This window comes from Astatotilapia calliptera, chromosome 18, assembly GCF_900246225.1.
Source record: "Astatotilapia calliptera chromosome 18, fAstCal1.2, whole genome shotgun sequence".
Taxonomy (NCBI): domain Eukaryota; kingdom Metazoa; phylum Chordata; class Actinopteri; order Cichliformes; family Cichlidae; genus Astatotilapia; species Astatotilapia calliptera.
The window spans coordinates 25585592-25609657 of NC_039319.1; the positions used below are offsets into that span (position 1 = coordinate 25585592).

At 40.9% G+C, this 24066-nt stretch overlaps 1 protein-coding gene across 3 annotated transcripts in view; it reads left to right on the forward strand.

The window, feature by feature from the left end:
• LOC113009940 (cAMP-specific 3',5'-cyclic phosphodiesterase 4B-like) overlaps positions 1-24066 on the forward strand; it is a 44808-nt gene that overhangs the window by 15241 nt on the left and 5501 nt on the right. The window contains exons 4-10 of one of the 3 annotated variants that reach the window (XM_026148637.1): positions 162-409; positions 5134-5328; positions 5430-5466; positions 5994-6064; positions 6801-6850; positions 17156-17268; positions 23392-23485. In XM_026148637.1, coding sequence (XP_026004422.1) covers positions 162-409; positions 5134-5328; positions 5430-5466; positions 5994-6064; positions 6801-6850; positions 17156-17268; positions 23392-23485 — 808 coding nt within the window. Of the gene's footprint in view, positions 1-161; positions 3604-5133; positions 5329-5429; positions 5467-5993; positions 6065-6800; positions 6851-17155; positions 17269-21006; positions 22936-23391; positions 23486-24066 lie in introns of those variants that run through there. The other 2 variants (XM_026148638.1, XM_026148639.1) reach the window with 2 other exon arrangements.

Consider the following 24066-nt stretch of genomic DNA (forward strand, 5'->3'; position numbering starts at 1 on the left):
TCACGTTTTTCCCCCATGGTTTTACATTTTATCCTCTTATTTATAGTATTTCTTATGTGCTATGCACATTTTTTACTTCTTTAACATTTTCCCTTACTGATTTTCTTTTTCTGAGACAATTTCGTATCAAAGCTAAACATTCATTATCTCCTTTCTGTCAGGAAAATAAGGAGCCTCCTGTGGGACAGTTTTCTGCAGGCAACACTCTCGGGGTGGAGGTGTTCAAAGTCCACAGGCGGTTTTCTGGCAATCTGCAGCTGCCTCCGTTGTCATGGCGACAGGCAGAGAAGGAGAGGGAAAGGGGAAGGCCGCTAACACCAGAAGAAGATCCCGTAACCCATAGCAGACCCACGAGCCTGCCCATCGCCTCTCTGCCTCGCATTGACATCACACAGGCTGACCCTGACAGGTGAGGCTGTGATAAACACACTGACACGCTCAAACGCTTTATAAGGCGGCACCGATGCTGCGCACGTTTGGGCATTATTTTTTTTCCTTGTACTTCTCTGCGTTTGTGCTTTTGTTGTGCTGCAGTAATAATGTAGTAATTTGAGAAAAGCAGCACAGCTTGTGTACCGGGTAACAGCGGGAGGCCGGTGTTTTCTCCCATCTAGATCTGACATTAGATTTGCAAGCAAGCAACAAAGTTGGCATTTATGAATTTTTTGGGGGTGAAAGACGGGGTACATACTCGACAGCTCATGTGTCTGTCGCAGTGCCAACACAAAGAGGTAGACAACGCATTCCTGTTACGGCAAATTTAGAATCACCAGTCAAACTAAGATTTATGTCTATTGAATGCGGGAGGAAGCCAGAGTTCCCCAGAAAAACCCACACAGACATGGGAAGAACATGCACACACTTGAAGTTGCTGAATAGCAGTTTCCCGTATGTATTATTTCGTTGAGCAATTATAATTCATCCCACCAAACTACTTTCGCTTTTTGAGATCTTTTGAATCTATTTTATCTGGTGTCTGTATTTTTTGTTGCTTTCATCTGTATAAGGCTTATACTATGTCCTCGTGCTTTTGAAAAACATGGGTTGGATTTATCTGGATTACAGGTCAGGAGCAGAGAAACTTTTGCTCTGTTTATTGCACAACACTGGAGACGCCCCATAACTTTTTGCTTTGTTTTCCAGCTGCTTTTGAGTAGCCAGTCAGCTTGTTTAAAAAGGCTTCTGTTCATATTGATTAGCATTATGAATAATGCAGTGGAGGATTGTCTGGATAATATCAACCAATAAAAATAAATCATACGTTCAGACATATTTATTTGAGTTTGTGAGTGAATATTTTAGTGCAGTCTTGTCCGGCATCAGACTTGGTTGTAAAGCGGACTCTTTAATGGAAACTAGTATAGAATTCAAAGGGGTCGGGTTGGGCCAGGCAGACTGTTGCAGTGTTACTTCTAGTCATTCTGGCCAGAAACTCTCACCAAGATCCTCAGGCAAGCAGGCAACGATCAGACGTCTACATCGATACAGACGCTTCACTGTAGCCAGCGCATGGTAAGGATATTCTTTTGAGGGTGTTAAAGAGAGAATTAAATAAATAAAATAGAGGATTGAAACCCAAGTAGTGGGTTTGCTTGTCAGCTGTAATGTGTTTTTGAAGAGCTACAGCAGGTAGTCGTGATTGTGGATTTATTTAGTAACTCAGGCGGACCCTTATTTAGAAGTAGTTTATTTCAGGTTGTCAAAAATGTCCCTGCTCCAGGATGAGTTAGAGCTCAGGGGACTCATTTTTAAAAAATAACTCATTGGTGTGGAAAGATGCCTTGGAAAAAGACCCTGAAATAACACATAAAAAAAAAGATATATTAACAGGAAACAGTCCCCTTTATGTCATACCTTACATAAGGTAAAGTTTATTCATATAGCCCAATATCATGGGGTTGTCACTGCAAGCTTGCAATAAAACACACAGCAAACACTTTATTACGATAAAAGTGTGAGACATCTCTGGAAAGCCATTTGTGATTCCAAGACCAAAGCGATTGGCAGACATCCCTGTGCTGTACGTACAGAGTGTTGAAATACTCAGATGATGAAATTCACCCTTGGGGCGTGATTTCATCACAAATGTTTTAGTTCTTAAAATATTTTTAAAAGTACACGCTGAGCAAAGCAGCGTGCTGGGACTTTCTCCTCTGGGATGTACTTACATTAATGTGTGTGGCTAGCCCATGTTGTTTTTATAGACTACGGCACGATTCTCTCCTTTGTTTCCCTTCTTAAATAAATCCTTCTGTTAATGCCACAAACTTGAATTCATCAGGAAACAGGATTTTTTTTCCCCTCAATCGTCAGTTGTGAAACATTGGTAATGGTTTTATCCAGTCCAAAGAGTTTAGCCTTGTTTTTTCTCCTGAGAAGCCATTTAGCGTCAGGCCATTTTTTGACAGTACTTTTTTTTTCCTATTTTCTATTTGGGACCCTCTGTCTTTGATCAAATTAATTTGTAACTTTCATGTCTAAGTGAAAAAACATATCAATCTGCTGATAGCGTGACTACTTCTGACCTGTCTGGTTGTTCTTTAGATACATCTGGTTATCATGCAACTAGAAAAGTAATTTGACACTTTCACCTACTTATGATCCAAGTCCCACTACCACAAGGCTGCTTAGTGAGCAATGTTTTGCTGTACCAGACAGTGACATGCAAGTTGAAATCTGACATTGTGGTCAGATCATAAATTATCTTTGATTTGATTAGTAGTCTGTAAAATTCATTGTACCCCTCATAATCTCTGGTGGTTTTAAATGTTAATCCAAGCATCAGATTTCCTGACGATTTCCAGGCCTACGTGGAACTGTGACCCCGCTGTATATACTGTATGTGGAAGGCTTTTACTTAAGCTCTGGTTCTCCTCAGTCTTCCACATGTCAACCAAGTCAACAGACCTTCAGCCTAATCACAGAAATCAACTACTGCTATGGACATTGAGTTTTATAAATAGTAGCTAAGTACCAGAGAATTTCTAATAATACATTGTCTACTATCAGAAGAAGAGCACAGTAATAGTGTTAGCCATATTGCAGCTTTAATAACACATCACGGCATCAGAAACCTCCTGCTAGTTCTCCTCTTTATTTTACACCACACAGTCACTGTACTGTCTCTTAACACACAGATGGGTTTTTTTCTCATCTGGGGAAATATGTACAGTGTACATTAAATGCACATTAACTATAATCTCCAAAGTTGGCAAATAAATGAGGATCTGGATTTTCAACGTAATCGCGACGTCCCACTGTAAAGTCTTGTCGGCGCTGTGTTTTAATACAGAGGGATAAAGGACAGGCGGCCAGATAAACAGAGCGACTGCTGGTGCGTTTTTCCTGCGCTTCAGCCCAGATCTGCATGTTAGCATCTGCCAAGCCTACGTTATTCCAGCACGTGGGCTGCTACTGGACAGAAAGGGGAGGCTGCAAAAGTGTGTGTGTATGTATGAGTGAGCAGACAGTGTCACTGTTTTATGTTGCTCGATGTGGACCTTGAAGAGGGAGAAAAATGTTTCGAAGGTCTCCTAGGTGCAGAGCTGGACATTTTGACTTCAGTGAGGAAGTTGTCAACAGAGCACACCTCTCAGCTCCAAGGTGATGTTTCAGTAGTTTTCTCTTTTTTTTATTGCACTGAGTATTTTATATATGCATATGAGTCCTTTTTTCACTCTACATGTCAATATTTTAGAAAAATAACTTCACTGGTAGATTTTAACATGATGCTCTTTTTCTTTTAACCTTTTCATTTCCACTGTAGTGCATATTTACTGAAAGTTCTTGATTGGTTTCACACTGTGGGATTAGATCGCTGTAGTTAAAATATGTTGTTTGTTGAAACTGAATGACGCAAAGCACAACACAGATGACGCTGGTCTTCCTGCATGTGTGTAATCAGAGTTCTCACATTAATCTGAGCTTCTCTGGCAGAGGTGTGGGACTGTCTCAATGGGACACGTGCCTAGTTAATCCCACATGTAGCAGAAATTAAAGAGGCGGGCTATAACGTGGAGAAAACATGAAGTGGCACTTCTAATAAAATGAAGTATGTAAATGGTAATCAAGCCAAGGACTCTGAGTTATTTTTCCATTTCATGGTTTGTGGCATCTGCTATTCCTGCTGGGCACTGACAGTTTGACCTTGCACCTCTAAACTCCTGTCCATCTGACCCAATCATCTGGTTACACAATAACTCGTCCCGGTGCTCTACATAAACTCTGTGGTGACAAACAGATTATGTCTCTGTGTGCATCTGTGGTGGTTTTTATTGATCAAACAACTATTGAGGAAAGCTGCATTTAGCAGTTAGCATGTTGGTTTATTTTTGCTCTGAGCATGAGTTCTCTGGTTGCTCTTTCTGATTTCTGCTTGTCAATTTTAAAAACAATTTTAATATATATGAATTTTTTAGATGGCATCAAGGTTGTAAGCATCACATGCTAAGAAAAGCCATAAATTCTACAATATTGTATTGTCTTCCTTTTAAATTTTTTTATTATCATTAGTTCAATTTTAGTGTTCAAATACATTCATCTTAAACAATGAGGGAAGGTAATCAAGATGTAGGCAGATGCTTGTGAGTGCATCAGTTACTGTAAAAGAAAACGTAGTTAGTAAAAAAGCAAAAATGTGCCTTTAATCACACATCAGGCAGCTGGTCACTCTTTGTATGTCATTTCCTAACTGCTGAGTTTGAATGGAACTGTCATGGACAGTGTTCCCGTAAGAAACAAACCAGACGGGCAGATTACAGTAAAACCAGCCCTGCTTGTACAGACAGTGAAGCATACTTATTTTATGAGTGTTATAGTTGTTGTTTTTTTCAGCTGTGGATGAATGGATGAGTAATTTTTTTAGGATTTATGCAATAATCTACTTCCTGGATAGGATTTGTCAACATGTTTTGCAAGCCAGTACTTACAGGTAGATTACGGAAGGTATATTCAAGATGACGATGATGATTTAAAAGTTAAATCTAAATGGCAAGATTGATGATCAATCAGACTTTGGCTTATGCTTTTAAAACTAATAGATTTAAAGAACTTGCTTTGCATTGTAAAGAATCACATCCTGATATTTTCTTCTCTCCCCCTGGATTGTTTTTTTTTTTTTTAACTTTCTTTTAGTTTTGAAGGGGAGAATGGCCCATCAGTGTGCTGCAGCCCATCAGACCCTCAGGCATCCCCAGGTTCAGGTCTGGTTCTTCATCCCAATTTGGCAGCTTACGGCCAGCGGCGGGAGTCCTTCCTGTACCGCTCTGACAGCGACTATGAGCTATCACCAAAATCCTTATCCCGAAATTCTTCCATCGTTGGAGAATTGTGAGTGGTTTTAATCACAGCATTGTCACATTACACTACAGTTAGCTATGTGTTTGTCTGTTTGTGTAACAGGCTTTCCTTTCATTACTCTCATTTTTCAGACATGGAGAAGACTTGATTGTGACACCGTTTGCCCAGGTAAGAGCTTGTCATAGCTCCATAGATCAAGTACAAAGAGCATCAATTATCTCAGAATATAAAACACAATTTCTCACAATAACTTTTTAATCTAAATGTCCCATGGCGCCATATTGAACTCTTTGCCCACAATTGGCAATGAGGATATATAACAACATCGGCATGGCAGAAGAACTCTACACTCGGATTTCAGCTTCATTGCAGAAACCTTTTCAGACAAACAGTATAGAAATCTATAAATAATATAGAGATATTTAGTGCCATATTATTTAATTACATTATTAAAAACAGTAATTTGCCCCAAACTAGTCATAAAATAAAAGAATCACAATTCTTTAAAACACCTCTCTTTTAAACACATGGTCAATAGCAAAGGTTATTCTCCATGCTCTCCTGTGAGAGGTAAGTTATAGTCCTTAAACATTTTTCACACTATTTTATTTTCATGCAAAATGTCTTGTTTTAAATTTCACTTTTACTTTTTGCACATTCTTTCTCTTACGTCAGTCTTTTGATCTTCTCTTTAGGTTCTGGCAAGTCTTCGGACAGTTAGGAACAACTTCACCACCTTGACAAATGTACAGTGTGTATCTAATAAGTAAGTGGGATCATTATCAGTTTCTGTACTTAGAGTTTTTATGATCCACAATTTAATATTTATTTTTTATTGAGGAAAAATCTGCCTGTGGATCTTAGTTTTTGGAGATACACCAGTAAGCCACACCATTAAAATCAGACTAGGATTTCTGATTGTGCCATGTGTTGTTTTATAGAAGGCACCAGATAAGAAGATAATCAGTGTTTGTCACTTTACCTGTCGGTAGTTTTAATGTTGTGGCTCATAAGTGTCTGTTTTGACAATGGTTGGAGATGCCAGCATGCTCCACTTGGGGGCACCAAAGCTTCAGAAACTTTTATAATGCTGTGGGCTTGTGAAGAAGTCTCGCAAATATAAATTCACATATCTCAAGAGCCTTTTGCTGGTGACACAAAACTGGACACAGTGACATTTCAATTCTGTTTTTTGTTATGAGAGGCACAAACATCATCTTTTACATGGAAGTGCTCGCAGGTTTCCAGTGATCACTGAATTGGGTCAGTGGTTGTAGTTGCATCAAATTTACCAGAGGTGCACACTGAGTCAATCTGACCTCAGAGAAAAGGGTCACCGCAAGCCTGAGACCTGTTCAGAGAACCAAGGGAGTTGTTTTGTGTTTATCTTATGGCAACAAAGACCGACTGGAACCAAATGAAATAAATAAATAAATAAATGATGGAAGCATTTTTCCAGGCTCCTAATTTTTAAAACTTTGTAAATTATTTCTCTGTTGCAGGAGATCTCCCGCTACAAATCAGCCCCATGTCACCAAAGTGTGCCTGTCAGGTGAGTGAATAAGCCTTCTGTTAAAGAAAGAAAAGGGAGTTCATTATCACCCTTATCAGAATGAATGATTCTGGGAAATGTTGCACCCTGCAACACACATACTACTAACTGTCTGTGCTGTTTATATGGCTTTTGCAATTTCTGAGATTACAAATTCCAGGTTTTGATGCTTGAGCAGAATGATGCTCAGTTAAAGTTTTGAGTGAGCCAAAAAAGAAAGATGCTGAACTGAAAAAAAGCAAAGAAAACAAATGGAACAGCCAGTGATGTCCAATTGTTCTCCAATGCATGTGCTGTAATGCATTTACACAGATGGGGATTCTTGCATGCAACTGAAGTCTGCACAGTTGTTAGCAAAAATAATAGTTTGGGTTTCAAACACGTGAAAGTGGCATACACAATGGATTGCTTATTTCACGCCTCTGCAGTGTTCAAATAGATTGTCCCTTTGCACACAACACACATTTACATAAGGAAATATAGTTCCTCTTTTAAATTTCCATAAAAGTACTGAGTTAGATGTTTTCCCAGCCAGGATAAAATGTTATCTTTGACTCTTTTCACAAATGCAAACATAAGCAGCAGGCCTTCGTTATTCAAGGAGGAAACTGTGACTTGGTAATGCGCAAAATTCCCGTGAAGTGTCATTATGGAGGCACCGAGAAAAAACCAAAGTGTGAGAACAACAGAAGCACCTACTGGTTTAGATTCAGATTAGGTAGAAGGCAACAAGTGAAAGAAAAAGAGGAGGGAGGTGTCGATATTGGTTCTTGCTGCACTGGTTCTTCAAGTCCAATTGACGTCAGCATGGCCTACACACATGGGTGCTCGACTTCCTATCAGCACAGATGGGCTGCGAGGAGTGTCCCACAGCAGGAAAAATACAACACAACTGTGAGTCTCTTATTGTCCTTCCTCCTCCACATTTCTCACAAACCATGACCTCCAAGTAATCAGTGCAGAGTGAAACTATCTCACTGGCTTCCATTATGACGCATGAGGAAGATAAAACAAGAAAAACAAATTTGAAGCCTCTGAGACTCAGAGCTCGGAGGTTTATATACTGTATTTCTTGTCCTACCAGGGAATCTTGCTGCTCTCAGCTTTCTCTGAGCGTATAGAGAAAATGGAGTACACCTGCCACTAAATAATGGTGACGGTTGAGTTTGTTCAGTACGCAGCTACAACAATTAACAATATCACAATGAAAGATGTCATCATATCCTCCCTTGTGCTGCTTTCTGTCCCGTTTTCCTTGACTCTTTGACCGGAAAAGGAGAACAGATTTTTCCTGTTTTCCCTCTGTGTTTTTAGTCTGGCAAAATCCCCAGTAGTGGAAAAGAAAGAGTACCAGGTCTTTTTGGGCATGAGCTCAGCATAAATGAGTGCGCACTTATACACTCTGGACAGCTCTATAAAGGGATTATAGACGGACACGGGGAAAGACAATAAAAATCAAGACAGAAGATGATGTGGTGACACATGCACACATTGGCATCAAGACATATCAAGAGAGCTACCAGATTATTGCTGGGAGTGAGATACAAAAGAATGAAAACACAGTAAAGGTCAAAGAGAGAGAGAGAGAGATAATCATCTGGCAGTATTGGAGTAGCATATCAAATTCGGTGAAATAAACAAGAAGAGCACAACTGTGACCACAGCCAGTGGGTGAAGGGGCATAATGAGAAGAAAACAAGAAGCAGGGGGTATACTAAAAATCAGCTCAGCTGCAAATGCGTTACTGCAGGCTGTTTGCGCTGTTCGACTTACTCCAGAAACGTGATGGGATTGAAGTTTTCCCCCTTATGAGTTTGCAATTTATGGTTCGCTAGCCAAACTGGCCCCATCGCACACAGTCTCGTGAGCTCAGCGAGCAACAAAGAGCTCACTCTTCCCCTACTGATTCAGATTACAGGCTTTGCTCTATATCATGCCTGATAAATAGCACTTTTGAGAAGTTGCTTTATTATGACGTCTTTGACAGTCAAGGCCTGATGATTAATCTGCAGCGATTATTACTGGCATTAGCCAAACACAGATGGTATGAACTCTGGGGTTAGTCATGTGTCCGAGAGAGCTGTAAAACCTCGCAATGGCCTCATGAGCAAATGCTGGCTAGACTGTTTTCAGATATTAATCATTACACAGCGCCCACAGAAATTAATCTTTAAGAAATCCCTGTTCAAAAAAGGCTACCCCTAGTTAGCTTTAGACTTGGCCCCAAGAGGGAAAACTATATATGCGTTCCCGCTTAATTTGTGATGAAATTATACTGTTTTGCTTGATGTGTGTGTGTGTTTTTAAATGAAGTGTAATATTGGACCTAGCAATTTTTACTTGACTTCCCACTTTCAAATCAAAAGTGATCTTGTTTACACTAGAAGCACACACAGTAGTAAAAAGAACTACTGTATAACAGTACATTTGCTATTTTCCTAAGAACGTCGACTATCCATTTCATATCTACATGTTAAATTTGAGGCCAGCATGAGCAGCAGGTCAGCTTAGTGAAAAAAGACCAAAAAAACCCCTAAAAGTTTGACAATCCACAGAGCTCACAGCACACTTATTAACATGCAGAATAACAAAGTAGCCAAGATTTCGTGCTACATTTTCCATCTTCTGTTACACTTTTATCCTTTTCACTGAAAGAAGAAAAAAAAAGAAGTTAAAACTAAAGTAAAAGGAAATCACACACTAGCAGTTTTCTTTCTTTCTTTCTTTCTTTTCTCATACAGATCCCTGGTATAAATAAGATCTCTTATAAAATATATCATGCTTTTAATGTTACTGTAGCTTTTTGATACCTTTGTGTTTTGTATTATTTAAACCAGCTAGGTGCTTTAGGGGAGATAGGTTTGGCTTTCTTCAAAGAGAACCACATTGGTGGATACCGCCTATTTCGCTCTTTATACTGTTACATCAAGGTTTTATACATCACATTATTTAAAAAAAAGTTTCAGACCTTCAAAGTCACCGCTGAGAAAAGTTGCAACTAGATTTAAGTTACACTGTCAACATTTACTTAATTTTATTTGTGTTAAATATAAGAATTTTGTCAGAAATTTTTTTTTAAACAACAACGTAACATGTGGCTTGACCAAATATACAGCCCCATTTCCAAAAAAGTTGGGGCGCTATGTAAATTTTAAATATAAATAGGAAGCATTGATTTGAAAATCTCATAAACCCACATTTTATTCAAATTTTATTTTATTCAAATAGAATATAGACAAAAAATGTAATTTTTACCACCGTGTAGCATCGTCTCTCTTTTTAACAGCAATGTCTGGGAAGTGAGTAGATGAGTTTCTGGGCTTTTGGTTGGGGAATGTTTACCCATTCTTGTCTGATTATAGCTGCTGAACAGGATTGGAGGCAGGCTAGTTCAGCATCTGGATTCTTCAAGTATGAAGCAATCCTCTTTTTATACATGCAATTTGGGGTTTAGCATTGTCTTGCTGAAAGTCTATTGCTCAAGGATAAGATACAGTACTGTATCTGAAGTATGTAGCTGTACTGTTGCAATAAGGGTGTTTTCTGCATTCAGTGACAGCAAACAGTGTAACACCACTGTGTAAGGATTCCATGACAGAGCCATTGGACCCAAGAGTTAAATCAGTGAAATATGTCATTGTCTTTTGAAGTTGCGTCAGTAAGCGTATCTGGCATAAAATTCTGCCAAATCAAACATGCAAAGCCACCCGATGTTGCAACCCCATGTGACAAGGGAGCAGTCGAGAGTAGCATTTATTTGAAGTGCTTGTTTTTCCTCTTATGTGTTATTGCCAGTAAGAAAATGATGGTCTTTCATTGTGAGATGCATAGTTCAGTGGCTCAGTGAACCTGTTTCCAAGAATATGATGCATTTCCAACCAGGAAAATCAGTTCAGCATAGCAGATCGCTGCACTGAGACATACACATTTTTTACTTTGGAACTAAACGGTCACGTGACTTTGTGCGTAACCTACAGGGTGTGTGGTCCAACACAATGAGCATTACTCATTTTTCTTTTGTGACTTTTAGTAAACATGCCGTGGAAGAAAAGTGATGACAGACCTAACTGAAACGAGTTATTCTGACAATGTAAAAAGGAAGAATAGGTTGTTATTTCCCTTTAAACCTCAGGGCGAGAGTTGCTGTCCACACGTGCATTTGTGTGTACAGTCATGTGTTGTTGTTTTTTTGTTTTTTTTAAAAAGTTCTACACTTTTGCCTGTCAGGGCATAATGAAAACTTATCTGTTCCTCATAGCTTATTATGCTGTCAATTTGAACAACAACACAGTGTGGCATGTCATACAATGGAAAATGCACTTCATTAATGGATCATCAGCAAATGTGAGCACCTCTATCAAAGCAGAAGTTTTAGTAGTTTGCTGCTCTGGTGCATCTAGGTCTCTTAACACAATAGAAAGCAGGAAAGAAACTAGCTTAGAGAAGCTGTTGTTGCAGTTCATCAAAGTCCAGCATGCCAGCACAAACACCTCAAACCAGCTGCCAATCAAGCAGGTGGAGGGGTGATGATTTGGATTTGCTTTGCAGCCACAGGACCTGGGTACCTTGTAGTCATTAAGTCAAACATGACCTCTTTGTTACCAATAAATTCTAGAGTCAAATGTGATGCCATCTGTCTATAGCTAAAGCTTTATCACTAAAGCTTGGGTCATGTAATGGGATGGTGAGCCCAAGCACAGCAGGAAATCTACAACAGAATAGTTGAAAATGTAAAGAGTCAAGGTGCTGAACTGGTGCAGATTTCAGGCATCAATCTAATGCCATGGAGGAACCTTAAGAGAGCTATGTATAAACGAATGCCTGCACAAGCAGTGAACTGAAGCAGTGCTGTAAAGAAGATTGGCCCAAAGCTCTTTCTAATGTTCCAAACCAAATTTGCTTTTGCCCAATGTAATTGAAAACATATTAGGATTTTAGCAATGTTGCCAAGATCTCCTAATTGATCAGATTACTTAAACTTTCATCATAGCAAACGTAATCAGTACGAATATGCAGAACTTGTGGGCAAGGGGGAAGGTTTTTGGTGCAGGACGCTTCCTGGGTTGTGTTTGCAGACTGCTTGTAGTCTGTATTTTGTTAACCAATCATGTTTAAAGAGATTTGGGTTGCATGCATGTGGAAAGTAAATAAAGGGTTTAATTTCCGAAACCCCAAATACTTTTTCAAAAAAGTATTCATCTGCCATTTCTGGAGCACTGGTAATGATGATGTGAAGCAATATCCATTGTCCTCTACCTGGAAATCCAACTGCAAGTCCTGAAAAGGTGCTTTGGTGACTAAGGAGGCAGATTAGCTAATGGGCTATTGGATTGAGTCATGCAAACCTGTTTCCCAAAGAGGTTTGAGCACAGTGCAAAATGCAAATGAAAACTTTATACAGTGATTTGCAAGTCATTTAAACAACATTCATATCACCATATCAAATGTTTGTTCATTTCGATGTTGATGCCAGCAACACATTTTTCCAGCCAAATTTTTCCCTCTCAAAGGATTTCCAAAAACCTTTGAAATGTTTTATTGCAACAAATTCAAAATGAGCATATGTTTTTTAATATATTTTTCAAAACTGCATGTCTAAAACACTTGCAGAATCTCTAAATGCTGTCTTCATACTATTTCCAATTAATTATAGGGTTCAAAAGAATTGCATATAGTTGCATTCTGTTTTTATTAACACCTGTCACAACTTTTTGGGGAATGGTGTTGAACTTAATTTCTAATGTTTGTTATCAATATGATGTAATTTATTTCCTCCTATTAGCAAAACGTTATTCAGTGAATGGACACACAATCAGACAGTACACCACAAACTGAGCCAGAAGAACTGACCTGTCATTTTCAGTCTGGTCAGTCTGCTTCACTCTTGTGTGCAGCAGTTACTCTGCTCCACAGCAAGATTCCATTTCAGGTTTTCCAGGCTCACAGCCAGGGGAGAGGATCCGGAGGGCTGGAAGCGTGCAGCCTGGTTAAGTATTTGAATTATGTCATTGACGTCAGCACAGTCATAAACCTCCCTGCGGCCCTTCCCTCTAACTGGCCCGTGCCAACACAGCTCCATGGTGCATTGTGAATGAGCCGTCAAACAGGCCTTGATGAGATGTTTGTATGTGCATGTGTGTTTTCAAGTCTTTTGTTTTCATAGGCGATGAAATTATTTCACAGCTGTAAACTATGAAGCGACACAATTACTGAGGCTTGTTTGTGAGAAGACCAAGAGTGGCGTGGTTTCGGGGGTTGGACCGTCTCTGATTGTCCACCGCATATCACTTTAAATCTCATGCTACCTTAAAAGGGAAAGCATTATACAAAATTGTCTCACATATAGCACACCAACTTATTCCTGTAGCACAGCAAGGGAAACAATAGATTTGAATTGTAACTTGTAACAGTATGCTAATATAATTTTTCTGTGGCTATGACAATTTTTTTCGTAAGGGTTTTTAACAATAGATAGGATAAAATTATATATACACAAGCATGATGAAATATATTATTTTGAAACACAATGAGTAATTAAACTTAAAGAAAATAAAATACAGAATGATGAACTTAAATATGCTTGGCTAAAATCTAAAAAGCATGCATGATATATAGAAATTAAAAATATTAAATTTTTAAAATTCTGAAAATATACTTGTAATGTAATAAAACTGATAAATTACGTTATTTGTGAGAGTATAATATGTGCAACACTGTTTTTGCATTTTATTCATATACTACCTTGTGTTAAAATCAGAAAATGTTCAGAGTTCAAAGCAGATGGCATAATGCAAATGATTGACACGAAGAGCAAAGGCTTTTGCAAGAGTAATCATGAATTTGCAAAGTCTTCCGCCCCTCTCGGACTTTTGAACAAATTGACGTACATTGGAGGTGATACAACGGTAAATTATTGACCCGCATCCTGCCTTAGCCCCACGTGCAATGCAAAATCAATAACAAACGACTGAATACGTGCAAGTTACTGTGTCAAAGTGTGCATTTCTCTTTTGTGATGTTGTGAGGTCACTATGAGGAATGTGTGTTTGCGTACATGCAGATAGCCTTGGCCTGTTTACAGGTCAGCCATTGGTGTCTTGAGTTGACCATCAACTTTCTTTTCCCGCACTTTCCAAATGTCTGGTGAATTAACAATGAACATTAACACAACTAAAGGCATTGTAGTCACTGTGTTAAAGTCAGCCTCGCTATAAAACTCAAAATACTGCATAAAAAATGCCAACTTATAATCCACTCTCTCGCAGAAAGCCATTGTGAAAATCAAGTCAAAATCAAAAGAAATCAAAAGAAAATAAAAAAAACATTTACAATAAAAAATATTGTGTAGTTTTTCAGTGTTGTGCTTCTTAATGAGAAACTGCTCTGTATAGCTGTCACATTTAAATGCTACCCAGATGTCGCTTACAATAATAATGCTAACCCAATGATACATACACAAATGTACCCTAATAGGGTCATTTTGCTGTTTTTGTACTACTTTTACTGAAGTGTGTGTTTGGTCTGTCCATGGCAGTTGTTGGTATGAGCTGAGACACTGCAATTCTTCAGTCAGACACTGAGGAAAAACAGCTTATGGGGGTAGGTTGAGAACATAGAGAGGTGCAGTGTGAGGGGGATGTAAGTGGAAGGTGTTTTGGCAGAAATGGTGGTTTGGGAGCAGCCCTGCTCGTTAGTGTGGTGGATGGCTCTTACAGAAGCTGGTTTGTGGCCCTACAGAGGAGAGATAGAGGGGAAAAAGGGGGAGAGGGGAAGGCAGACGAGGTCTCTCTGCACACTGAGGTCTGTTGTCCTCTTTGCAGCCTCCAGCATATGGCCAAAGCATTAGAACTCACCAAGAAAAAAAAGAAAAAGACATCCACTGAAAAAACAGGCTGGAAAAGCACCTCACACTCTGTCTGGAAGCAGGTTTCTCAGACTGAATGTGCGTCACGCCACCTTTGACTGGTGACACTGTGAAATGTCATCCCATTTAACACTGTATTTATGAACAACCAAAGGTGATGATAGGTTCATTCCTTCTACTCATACCGTGTGCATGTGCATAACTTTATTTTATTTAGAACTTCAACTCATATGTCATTGTTATACAGCCCAACTAAGGGAAGTTTGGCTCCAGACTTTGAAAAAATGTAACTTTTCAGCCACTGCTTTAGCCCAAAAAGCCAAAGGTCCAGCGAGCTTTTCTACAGTAGTCTGAGTGTTTCACTCTTATATGTTCTGGACTCTGTCAGTGATTAAGCTGCCAGCTTCAAAATGACTCGAATCCCAATCATACAGACTTTGCAGATGAGCCAGTCCTTTGATGTTTCAAGGTGCCCAGCTAAAATGTCTGCATATGCATGCGCCCTCTTCTAAGGGAATGAGGGCAGGATGTGGTGACACCTTCTTGGCAACGTCTACTGCCCCTATGGACCAAGACAGCCACACGCTGATGTATACCAAGATTCAACAGCTCACTGCCTTGTGCATGAGCTGCTTTGATGTTATACCTCTGCTCTGTGTCAGTGACTTTTGCATGGCTTGCGTGCCAGTGGAGTCTGTGAATAGGCTGGTCCGCAAAACTTGGCATCCAGTTATGCGTCGTATCGAAGCCAAAGTTTCTTTGAATCAGCCAACCAGGAACTCAAGGAAATAAAAATTAGTCTAACCCGAAAAATGACACAAGTGGTAGCAGCTGTGTAATATGAGGAGCCAGTGGCATGAGTTTCCTTGAGTGAACTTAAACAGCTGAAAGTTCACTTTTCTGTGATTCAAAAGAATCCCGGGTGTTGTTCTGATTACTTTCAAAGGTGAACTATTTCCTTTAACTGTGCTACATTGTCTGGGGTTGCATTGAAGTTCTTTGTTCAGCACTGGTGGTTCAAAATCTGTATGCCATCACTGTGCTTTGGAGTGCTTTGATCCACTATATTGACGTAAATTGGGGAGCAGCACGCTGGCTGTCCTGTTGTGCTGAGCATATGGGGTAAATTTCTTCCATGTGTGAAGTGCTATGAAGTAGAGATCAGTCTTTTCCATAGAAAAGGAAGGTGGGGAGATCCAGATGTTTAGCGTTCGCTCCCTCCAGCTAGAAATATGTTGAAACATTGGCATATTGAGCAGTGATACTTTTTAATATGTTTCCTCATGTTTGAGCTTCCCAGTGATTTTCTTGTAAACCACTCTTTTCCTTCTAAACACTGTGCACCTACCACATGTGAGTCATAGCTGCTAACGACAGAGTTATTTCATCAAACGACAGCTATGATTGCCTTCAGCAGTCACTCCACCATTCATTAATTCCACTCCATGTTTTCTGGGAGTTCATAGCCAAAGAGGAAGTGCTTTGGTTTCTTTGGCTCACAGTGTGGCCCTAGCCTGGACTCCCCCCAATTCAGGGAGTCAAAATTTGCCTCTCGTGTTGCTTATGCAAACACAAGTTTGATGTTTGATATAATTTTTTTTCCTCCCTCAGAGAGGTTCAGAGAGGAGAGAACCAGTTTGTGAAGCATGGTGGTGTGCCGTGAGCTGCTGTAGATGCAGTTCACCAGGGTTCCTTGAAGTGGTCTGCATGTCAGAAAGGAAGTCGTTGGAAATGAGTTGTCTTTGCAGTAGTGACGAAGTCCTCCTGCTCCTATTGTCTATAAAGTTCTAATGAAATTTCACAGAGATGCATTTGTTTGGATGTAATCCCAGTGACAGGAATAAAAGCTAAAATGATTGTGTCTCCTGCACCAAAAGCAGTTAGGGTTTTTGTGTTTTTTTTTACTCTAAATGCATGTATACACCATTTCTATTCATTTAAATGGGCAGGGGTCACAGACACACCAACAGCAGGAGGCAGCAAACTGCCTAGTCTGCAAGCTACTTCTTCAAACGAGTGGAACTGAGAGGGGGATAATTTAATGAGAGAGAGGGAGAAGTTGAGCAAGGGTGGGGGAACCAGACGAAATGGGAGGGGGTTTGCAGCACGCACAAGAGGGAGGGAAAGAGGGGGTACGCAGAGAATAAGGCTACAGAGAGACAGAAAGACAGAGCGAGTCGGCAAACGGTGACCATAACCACTGTTTGTTTGAGAAAACAACTCCCCTGAACTTTCGGAGGTGGTGGAGCGGAACAAGATGAAGGAGCTCTGCGTACACACCTCCTCATCTTCCTCTGCGTCTTCCGGAGGTTCTGCATGTCAGTGCCCCTTACGATCAAGCCACTCTGGGACACTTGGACCGCCACGCATGGTGTCTGGAGGATCAAGTATGGACATGGATCCTCTCAGACCTGATTACATGTCCATGTGTCTCTTGGCAGATGAGTCCTACCAGAAACTGGCTATGGAAACCATGGAGGAGCTGGACTGGTGTCTGGACCAGTTGGAGACCATCCAGACCTACCGGTCTGTCAGTGACATGGCCTCCAACAAGGTAAGACAATCTGGGCCATATGTTAATATATGTAAATGTGACAACAACGCATGTGTGAAGTTACCTGGGACTGTCTACATGTATTTATCGATTACCGTGGTTTTATAAAAAGCTATTAGCCTCTCCTCCTGGATGAAATACCTGAAAACACTACAAACATTCACATTTTTGATAATTAACTTCAGGGGTAAAAATCTATTTGGGTATTTGATCATGGGCACAGTAGGTTATTAAGATGATTTTATCAAGTCACAAAAGAACCATTAGTTCATTAGTGTGAAAAGCTATCATGCACATTGTGCTGTGCTTTCATCTAGAATCATATTGCACAGCAAACTCTTGCATGCATGCTTCATTTTGCCAACATCTCTTTTTACCCACTGAAATAACAATCATTAGAGTGTGCAAAACCATAATTAAAAAAGATTTAAGTTAAACATTATAATTGTAACCTATATCTCATACTATGCAATGCAAAATTATAATTATTACCATCACGGTACATATTCTGTAACGTGCTCACTGAAGGCATGATACTTGTGATGATGGCTTGACTGGCCTGTGATGACCTGCCAGTCTGCATATATCTGTGTATAATTGCTCTTTGTTTCTGTGTGGTTGTGCATTTGCACAGTCTACGGAAAATGTAAAATACTTTTAGCCACATTGACGCATTTGCAAAGCAACAGCTGTTCTGTGGTAGCATATCAGCACGCATCATCATTTTATAGATCTCTTGATAAAAAAGGAGAAAAAAAAGTTAATGTTTGCTTCGCTGCATAACAACTTTAGCAAACTACCTGTTGCATCTGAGCACCATTATTGCCTGAATTCCAGGGAAAGGGCTGTCCTGCTTGTATATCCTTACCTTAATCAAACTGCCCGAGACACACAGCTTGCTATACTACTAGGTTGGGCTGATTAAAACATTACCAAATGCTTTTTTCATTCATTTTAGTGCTGTGTTGATATTGGCTCGTTTCTAAGATGTAGCTCTGTGTGAGTTCATTTAGCAGGGCCCTTATTGCTTAAGGCTGGTTTGAAAGTACTGAACTTGTTCTTCTGCTTGCTGCGGAAGAGGCAAAACCAGATCTGCTATATGTTCCATTATTATAGAATAATGCCAGGATAATTTTATAACTGCATCTTCTTTACAAGGGGCCAAACCATTTAGTTTAGCGTGTTTAAAAGCTGTACTTGTGTCTCACGCTGCCTGGAAAGTTATTAAATGGTAAAACTCAGTTTATAGTTAATATAACTGCCCAAAAAATGTAACCAAAGGGTGAGAAAATGTCTGTTCTCATCGGTGGTCTTAGCAGCGTGTTGTTTTAAGCATTTAAAAGTGCCAGTCTTCCAGTTTGGTTTTACTGAATTTAAACACACTGTGGTTTTTAAACCAGCATTTTTGAACTAATTACTTCCCTTTGCTTTGATGCACATGAGCCTGTTTTTTTCTTTGTGCGTATTTCACTTCAAAATTTACTGTATGCGGCACATTACTGCTCAGACAGCGGAGACTGTACGGCGACATCAGATTATAAACACCCAGGGTGGTGGTGTCCATTTCCGTCTGTGCTCTAAGCTTTGGTCTGAGGGAGGATTGGGATGGGGAGGGGGTGTTGTGAGACCATGATGGGTGACTCTGACCGTGACACCAGCTTCCTGTCTCTGTATTTCCTGTGCCTCCTCTCCTCTGCTCACTTGTTACTCGATGACAATAGGGGTTGAGTCCTAACAGACAGCTACATCCCCGGGACTGTCAAGACAATGAGAAAAGGCCCTCTAGGCCGTAGCAGCGTAGCAACTTGTTCAGGCAAACCAGGTACAGATTCCTAACAACACGAGCCAGTGCCAATGTTGACCAATGCTGATCTTTTAAAAGTGTAGTGGGCAACAGCTTTATGATGTTACAGTTAAGTTTCAACAGTGTGCTACATTGTTGTGCAATTGTACAGGGATAGAAAGAAGCTGTTTATTGGTCCATCGAGCTCTTATTGCAAAATTGGGAGTCAAGTCCAGTGATACTGTTACACCATCGGCCCAGTTTTTGTGGGCGTTTGACGCAAGTTTTGACAAAGAGTCAGGTTTTCTTTTTTTCTTCACCACTAGATGTAATTGAAGCCACAATCAAACCCGGGGTGTCTCCGTTTTCAGTTTCCAAGGGCACAGGTGTATCCGGGGCTACAAGACCACACACTCTGCTGACCGCCAGCCTGGTTGCTGTGACCTCAGAGCGGGGAGCTACTTCCCTGCCCCTCACTATCATTAACCTCGCCACACTTCCACACCGATGCTGGTGACGGCCTTGGACAAACACTGCCATCTGAATGCAGTTAAAGGAGTTTAGCGCTTTTGCGGGTAGCGTGCAGGCAAGCCCCTCGAGGAGAACACAAGCGAGTAGGAAACTTTAACTCATGTGTGGTCACTTCAGCTTTGAAGCACCCGCCGTCTTCACTGGGGAAAGAATGACAAAATTATTGAAACAGATGCAGCGGTGGGTCTGTAGCTGTACCAGGCGTAATGGACATTAAATTATAGTGCTGCGCTTCCATTTGACTGAAAGGGTGGTGAGGAGATCACACGAGCTCCAGCGGTGATTATGGTGCTTAATCGTAATTTTTTTTTAAAAAGTTTTACCTCTGTAATCTTCTGTTCTTCATCTGATCTTCATCTTGGAAAATAAGACAGCACAAGGAGTGCGAATGGAAAACATGTTTCTACTGTAACCCTGTTCTTACCTGTTTCTGATCAACGCCTTCGAGGAAATGTGTTGTCCTTGTGTTACTAAACAGTGTAAATTTGACATCATTCATTTGGTGTTGACACTCGAAACAGCCGCATGCATGCGACAGAGGCGGCGTGTGCTCACTCTGGGGTTTGTTCGATTGCAGTGCAATGGTGTTGCATTATGAGGTCACATTGTTCCTGAGAAATCCCATTTCTTTACGTTTTATGTTTTTCCTTTTTCTTTATTTCTCTTGTCAGTTACTAGCAGGAACTTTAGCGTGACCCCTAAACTTGTTATCTGGGACTTTTCTGTGATGAGCTCAGGTATGTTAGTAGTTTGGTGCCTGAGGCTACAGGAAGAAGGATGTCTGCCAGTAAATGATCTCAGGGAATTACTATAGCAAAAAAAAAAGGGAAGTAGGTGGAGACACACGCTCAGGCCTGTATGGGAGGGAGGAGCCATCAATCTCCTGTTAGACTTTGTAGGCCAGTCAGTTAAGTCAGCTTTATTGCTATAAGTTTCCTGCCTGACGCCAGTTGAGAAAAGAGAATAGAGAGAGGAAGACGGCTGGCTCACAGACACGCTGAGACGAGTTAAAGTACTTGGACCTTTACAGGATTTCTTTGTGCTGTGTTTGTTTTTTCGTTGAGTGACAATGGGACTATGCTGCTCTGAAAAGCAGAAGATAAACTTTGAGATGCTTGCGAGTTGGAAAAAGGTGAGTTAGCTTTATAGAGGCTTACTTTGTGTTGTAGGAGTGTAGCGTGCCATGTGGAGATGGTGTTTTATTCAAGAAGAAATTGCTGGATTTGAAGTGACATCTAGTTTCAAATAAAAAAAATAAATTTGCTCGTCAGTAATTACACTCAAAATGTTCCTGAATTGTTTTTTTCCTTCTATGATTGCATATTTGAAAATATGTTGATCTTTACTTTCTGTAGCATGTTGTTTCAGTAGCTTTTTGGGTTTTTTTTGACACAGTTATATTATGCATTAAATATTTAAACTTTATTAAACAACGGCTCATGATTGTGTGAGAGCAAATTGCTTTTTTGTCAGAGTTTGCGCAACTTCTCTCAGTTTCCTCAGTTTGTTCTGAAACTGAGAATCATTTGCTAACGTAAAAGGATGTATGAGTTAGCGCCATGCATTGAGTAATCTGGGTTACTGAGAACACTTGCAGTCTTGTCATCGTGCCGTGTGTGTGTGTGATGTGTTTCAGCTGAACTACACAACCCCGGGTGACTGACATACAGCTGTGTGCGTAATTCACTTCCTAGAGGTCACTCAAATCCACACTGTGCTGCATTAAAGAATCAATTACAAGCTCTCTTTGAGCAGACTAAAGCCAACTGATTCCAGCTTCTTTGATCTTTCTGGGTTTTTAGTGCAGCCAATGCTTTGAAAGTGGTATTCAAGTTCCACAGTCAACTAGATGTTAGCTGTCTGGTTGACAGCTATTAGACAGCTGTTGAGATCAGAGAGTCTGGTTCAGTATGAAGCAAAAAGAACTCATTATAAGAGAGAATATAAGATCTGGCAGAAACCACAATGACAGGTTTTCTATTTTCTTTCCGGTGTTAGAATACAGAGTTATAAAAAAAGGAAAACCCAATTACTTTCTATGGAAATGGCCTTTATTGCACACACCATTACTACATAGTTTTCATAATCAAGTTTGGCGTGTGATGTTTGCATATGCTTATTCAAATCGAAAAGAACATTTTGCATGAGAGATAAAAATCGATCTCCTTTTGCACAGAAGCTATGGGTTTTTTAAAAATGCCTATCTGGAGCGTCGCTGCTGCGGTTTTTGTGATAGGTTTGTTTATGTTTACGATGCAGTGCTGTGTTTTTAAAGTAGGGACCACCATGAGAACAGGACCATGTGATTCTGTTGCCATGGCATTCGGGTTGCCATGCAGATGGTGGTACACCGATGGCAGACTGAAAACTCTGTCGTCTGCTTGATACAGCAAAACATCACGATTATGGACTGAACTATTTGCACATCCCCATTTTCTGTTTTTAAAATATGTTTAGTTCTGTGTCTGAGTTTGTGTCTGTGTCTCATCATCCGTGTGATAAACGCTCTGGTGCTTTGAAGTCTCACGTTGCGCAGTATGCTTTGCATCTGTTCTGCATTACTGTGCAGGGGGAGCATTTTAAGTAGAGAAGGGAGACAGCAGTGGGAGGGGGGTTTCACAGAACACAGGAGTGAGAGAGAAATAGCTAGAAATAGGGAGGAAGATGTGGGGGATCCTCCAAGCTCTCATTTTCTGCAGTGCTGTACATGAGCATCAGTTTTTAGCGAGGGTGGGAGGCAAAGAGAGAGACAGAGAAAGTGAGAGAGAGGCTCCAGCAATTTGTGCCACAGGGAACTCTACAGCTATAACGCACCCCCATCTCCTCCTCCTCCTCTCTGCCTTTTTCAGTCCCTCTCTTTCTTTCCTCCTTCTGCCGTGAAGACTGCCTTTTTTTCTTGACTTGCCAAATCTGGGCTTGGAAAGGCTGGATTTTCTCCTGTATGATTTTTGGATGGTGGCAGAAGGAAATGGAGGTTTGAAGAAAGGGACAGAGGCAGCGACAGCCAGAGGAAAGGAAATATTGATCGCATCCAGGGGGATTCCATCACTCACGACAGTGGCTCGCGATCCTTGATAACAATGGAGGAAGCTAGGAGGAGGCGCGTTTGGCTGGGAATGTAGGGCTCCGCCACAGCCCCTCTCCAGAGACTTCGGCTGGGGCGTTTTTACCGTAGTCAGCCGCTGCAAGGCGGTGATTTGGTGACGCCTTGAGCTTCAGGCTGTAGGGCTGAGCTAACCCTTGGGGGTCCACTCAGAGAGGAGCACTTACTGCTTCTGCTGGGGGGCTCAGCACTGCTCAGCACCATGCCTGAGGCCAACTACCTGTTCTCTGTGTCCTGGGGATACATTAAGGTGTGTCCCAGAGGAGGTTTTCCATTAATCGGACTGTTTCTGTGCATATTCTACATTCATGTCTGTTTTCTGTTGCTGGTGAAGAGCCCAATTTCTCTTTGAATGCATTACGACATGTTTTTAATCTTGCTCAGTGGTTGCATGTGTTGAGAAAACAGGCATCTTTTGCTTATCTGTAAAATTTGCATAAAGGAAATATAAACTATGCACAGCACGCATAGTTTATATTTGTGTTGAAACACGAAGCAGTCTGGATAAGGAGACTGGGGAAGAATACACAAACCTAATATGGCTCATTAAATCCAGAGAACATGGTCCCATGGGACATGTTCCAGTGGAAAATAACAGGAAAGGGTTTATTCCGCTGCTTAGAAACAGCAGTCAGACTCATTTGCTGGATGTGTTTCTGCGTATAAATCACATTACCTCCTTAACATTTTATCTCTTTGCTTCCAGTTCAAGAGGATGCTGAACCGGGAGCTAAGCCACCTGTCTGAGATGAGCCGATCAGGCAACCAAGTGTCAGAGTACATCTCCAGCACCTTCCTAGGTGAGCACTGCAGCACATGTTTACCACACACCTCCTGAAGTATACATTGCGCCATTGCAAAATGTGCTGTATGTATGACTTCAGTGAGCCAGCATCCTTCAGGAATGTCACAGAGGTTGCGAGGTTACCCAAAGCATGTGCCAAGCAGTGGGGAAACTCACAGTTCCTCTGCAACGCTGTTCTTACACCAGTCTGATCTGGTCTGGAAGGGAGACAGGGTCCCCTCGCTCCGACTGCAGAGATATGTGAAGGGAGGAGGGAGGGCTTTGTACTCAGGGAAGACTTCCCTCTGGAGAGATTAGGAGCAGTGAGTCGGAGAGAGAGAGGGTGTTTGTGTGCTTACAGTGCCATCAGGTTCAGAGAGATGCTGCATTATTCATCAGTGGGACAGCAGTGGTTGCTTGTCTTTAAAAAAAAAAAAGCCTGGCGGCATTTCGTGTCTAATGGCCAGCCAGCTCGCCAGCCCTGCAAACCACTCTGCCCCTCAGGTTTTTCTACCCTCCCATCTAGCTCACCACCAGCATACATACAGCCAGACTCCCAGCTTATAAGGGCTCACTGCAGACTAATGTTGTGGCTCT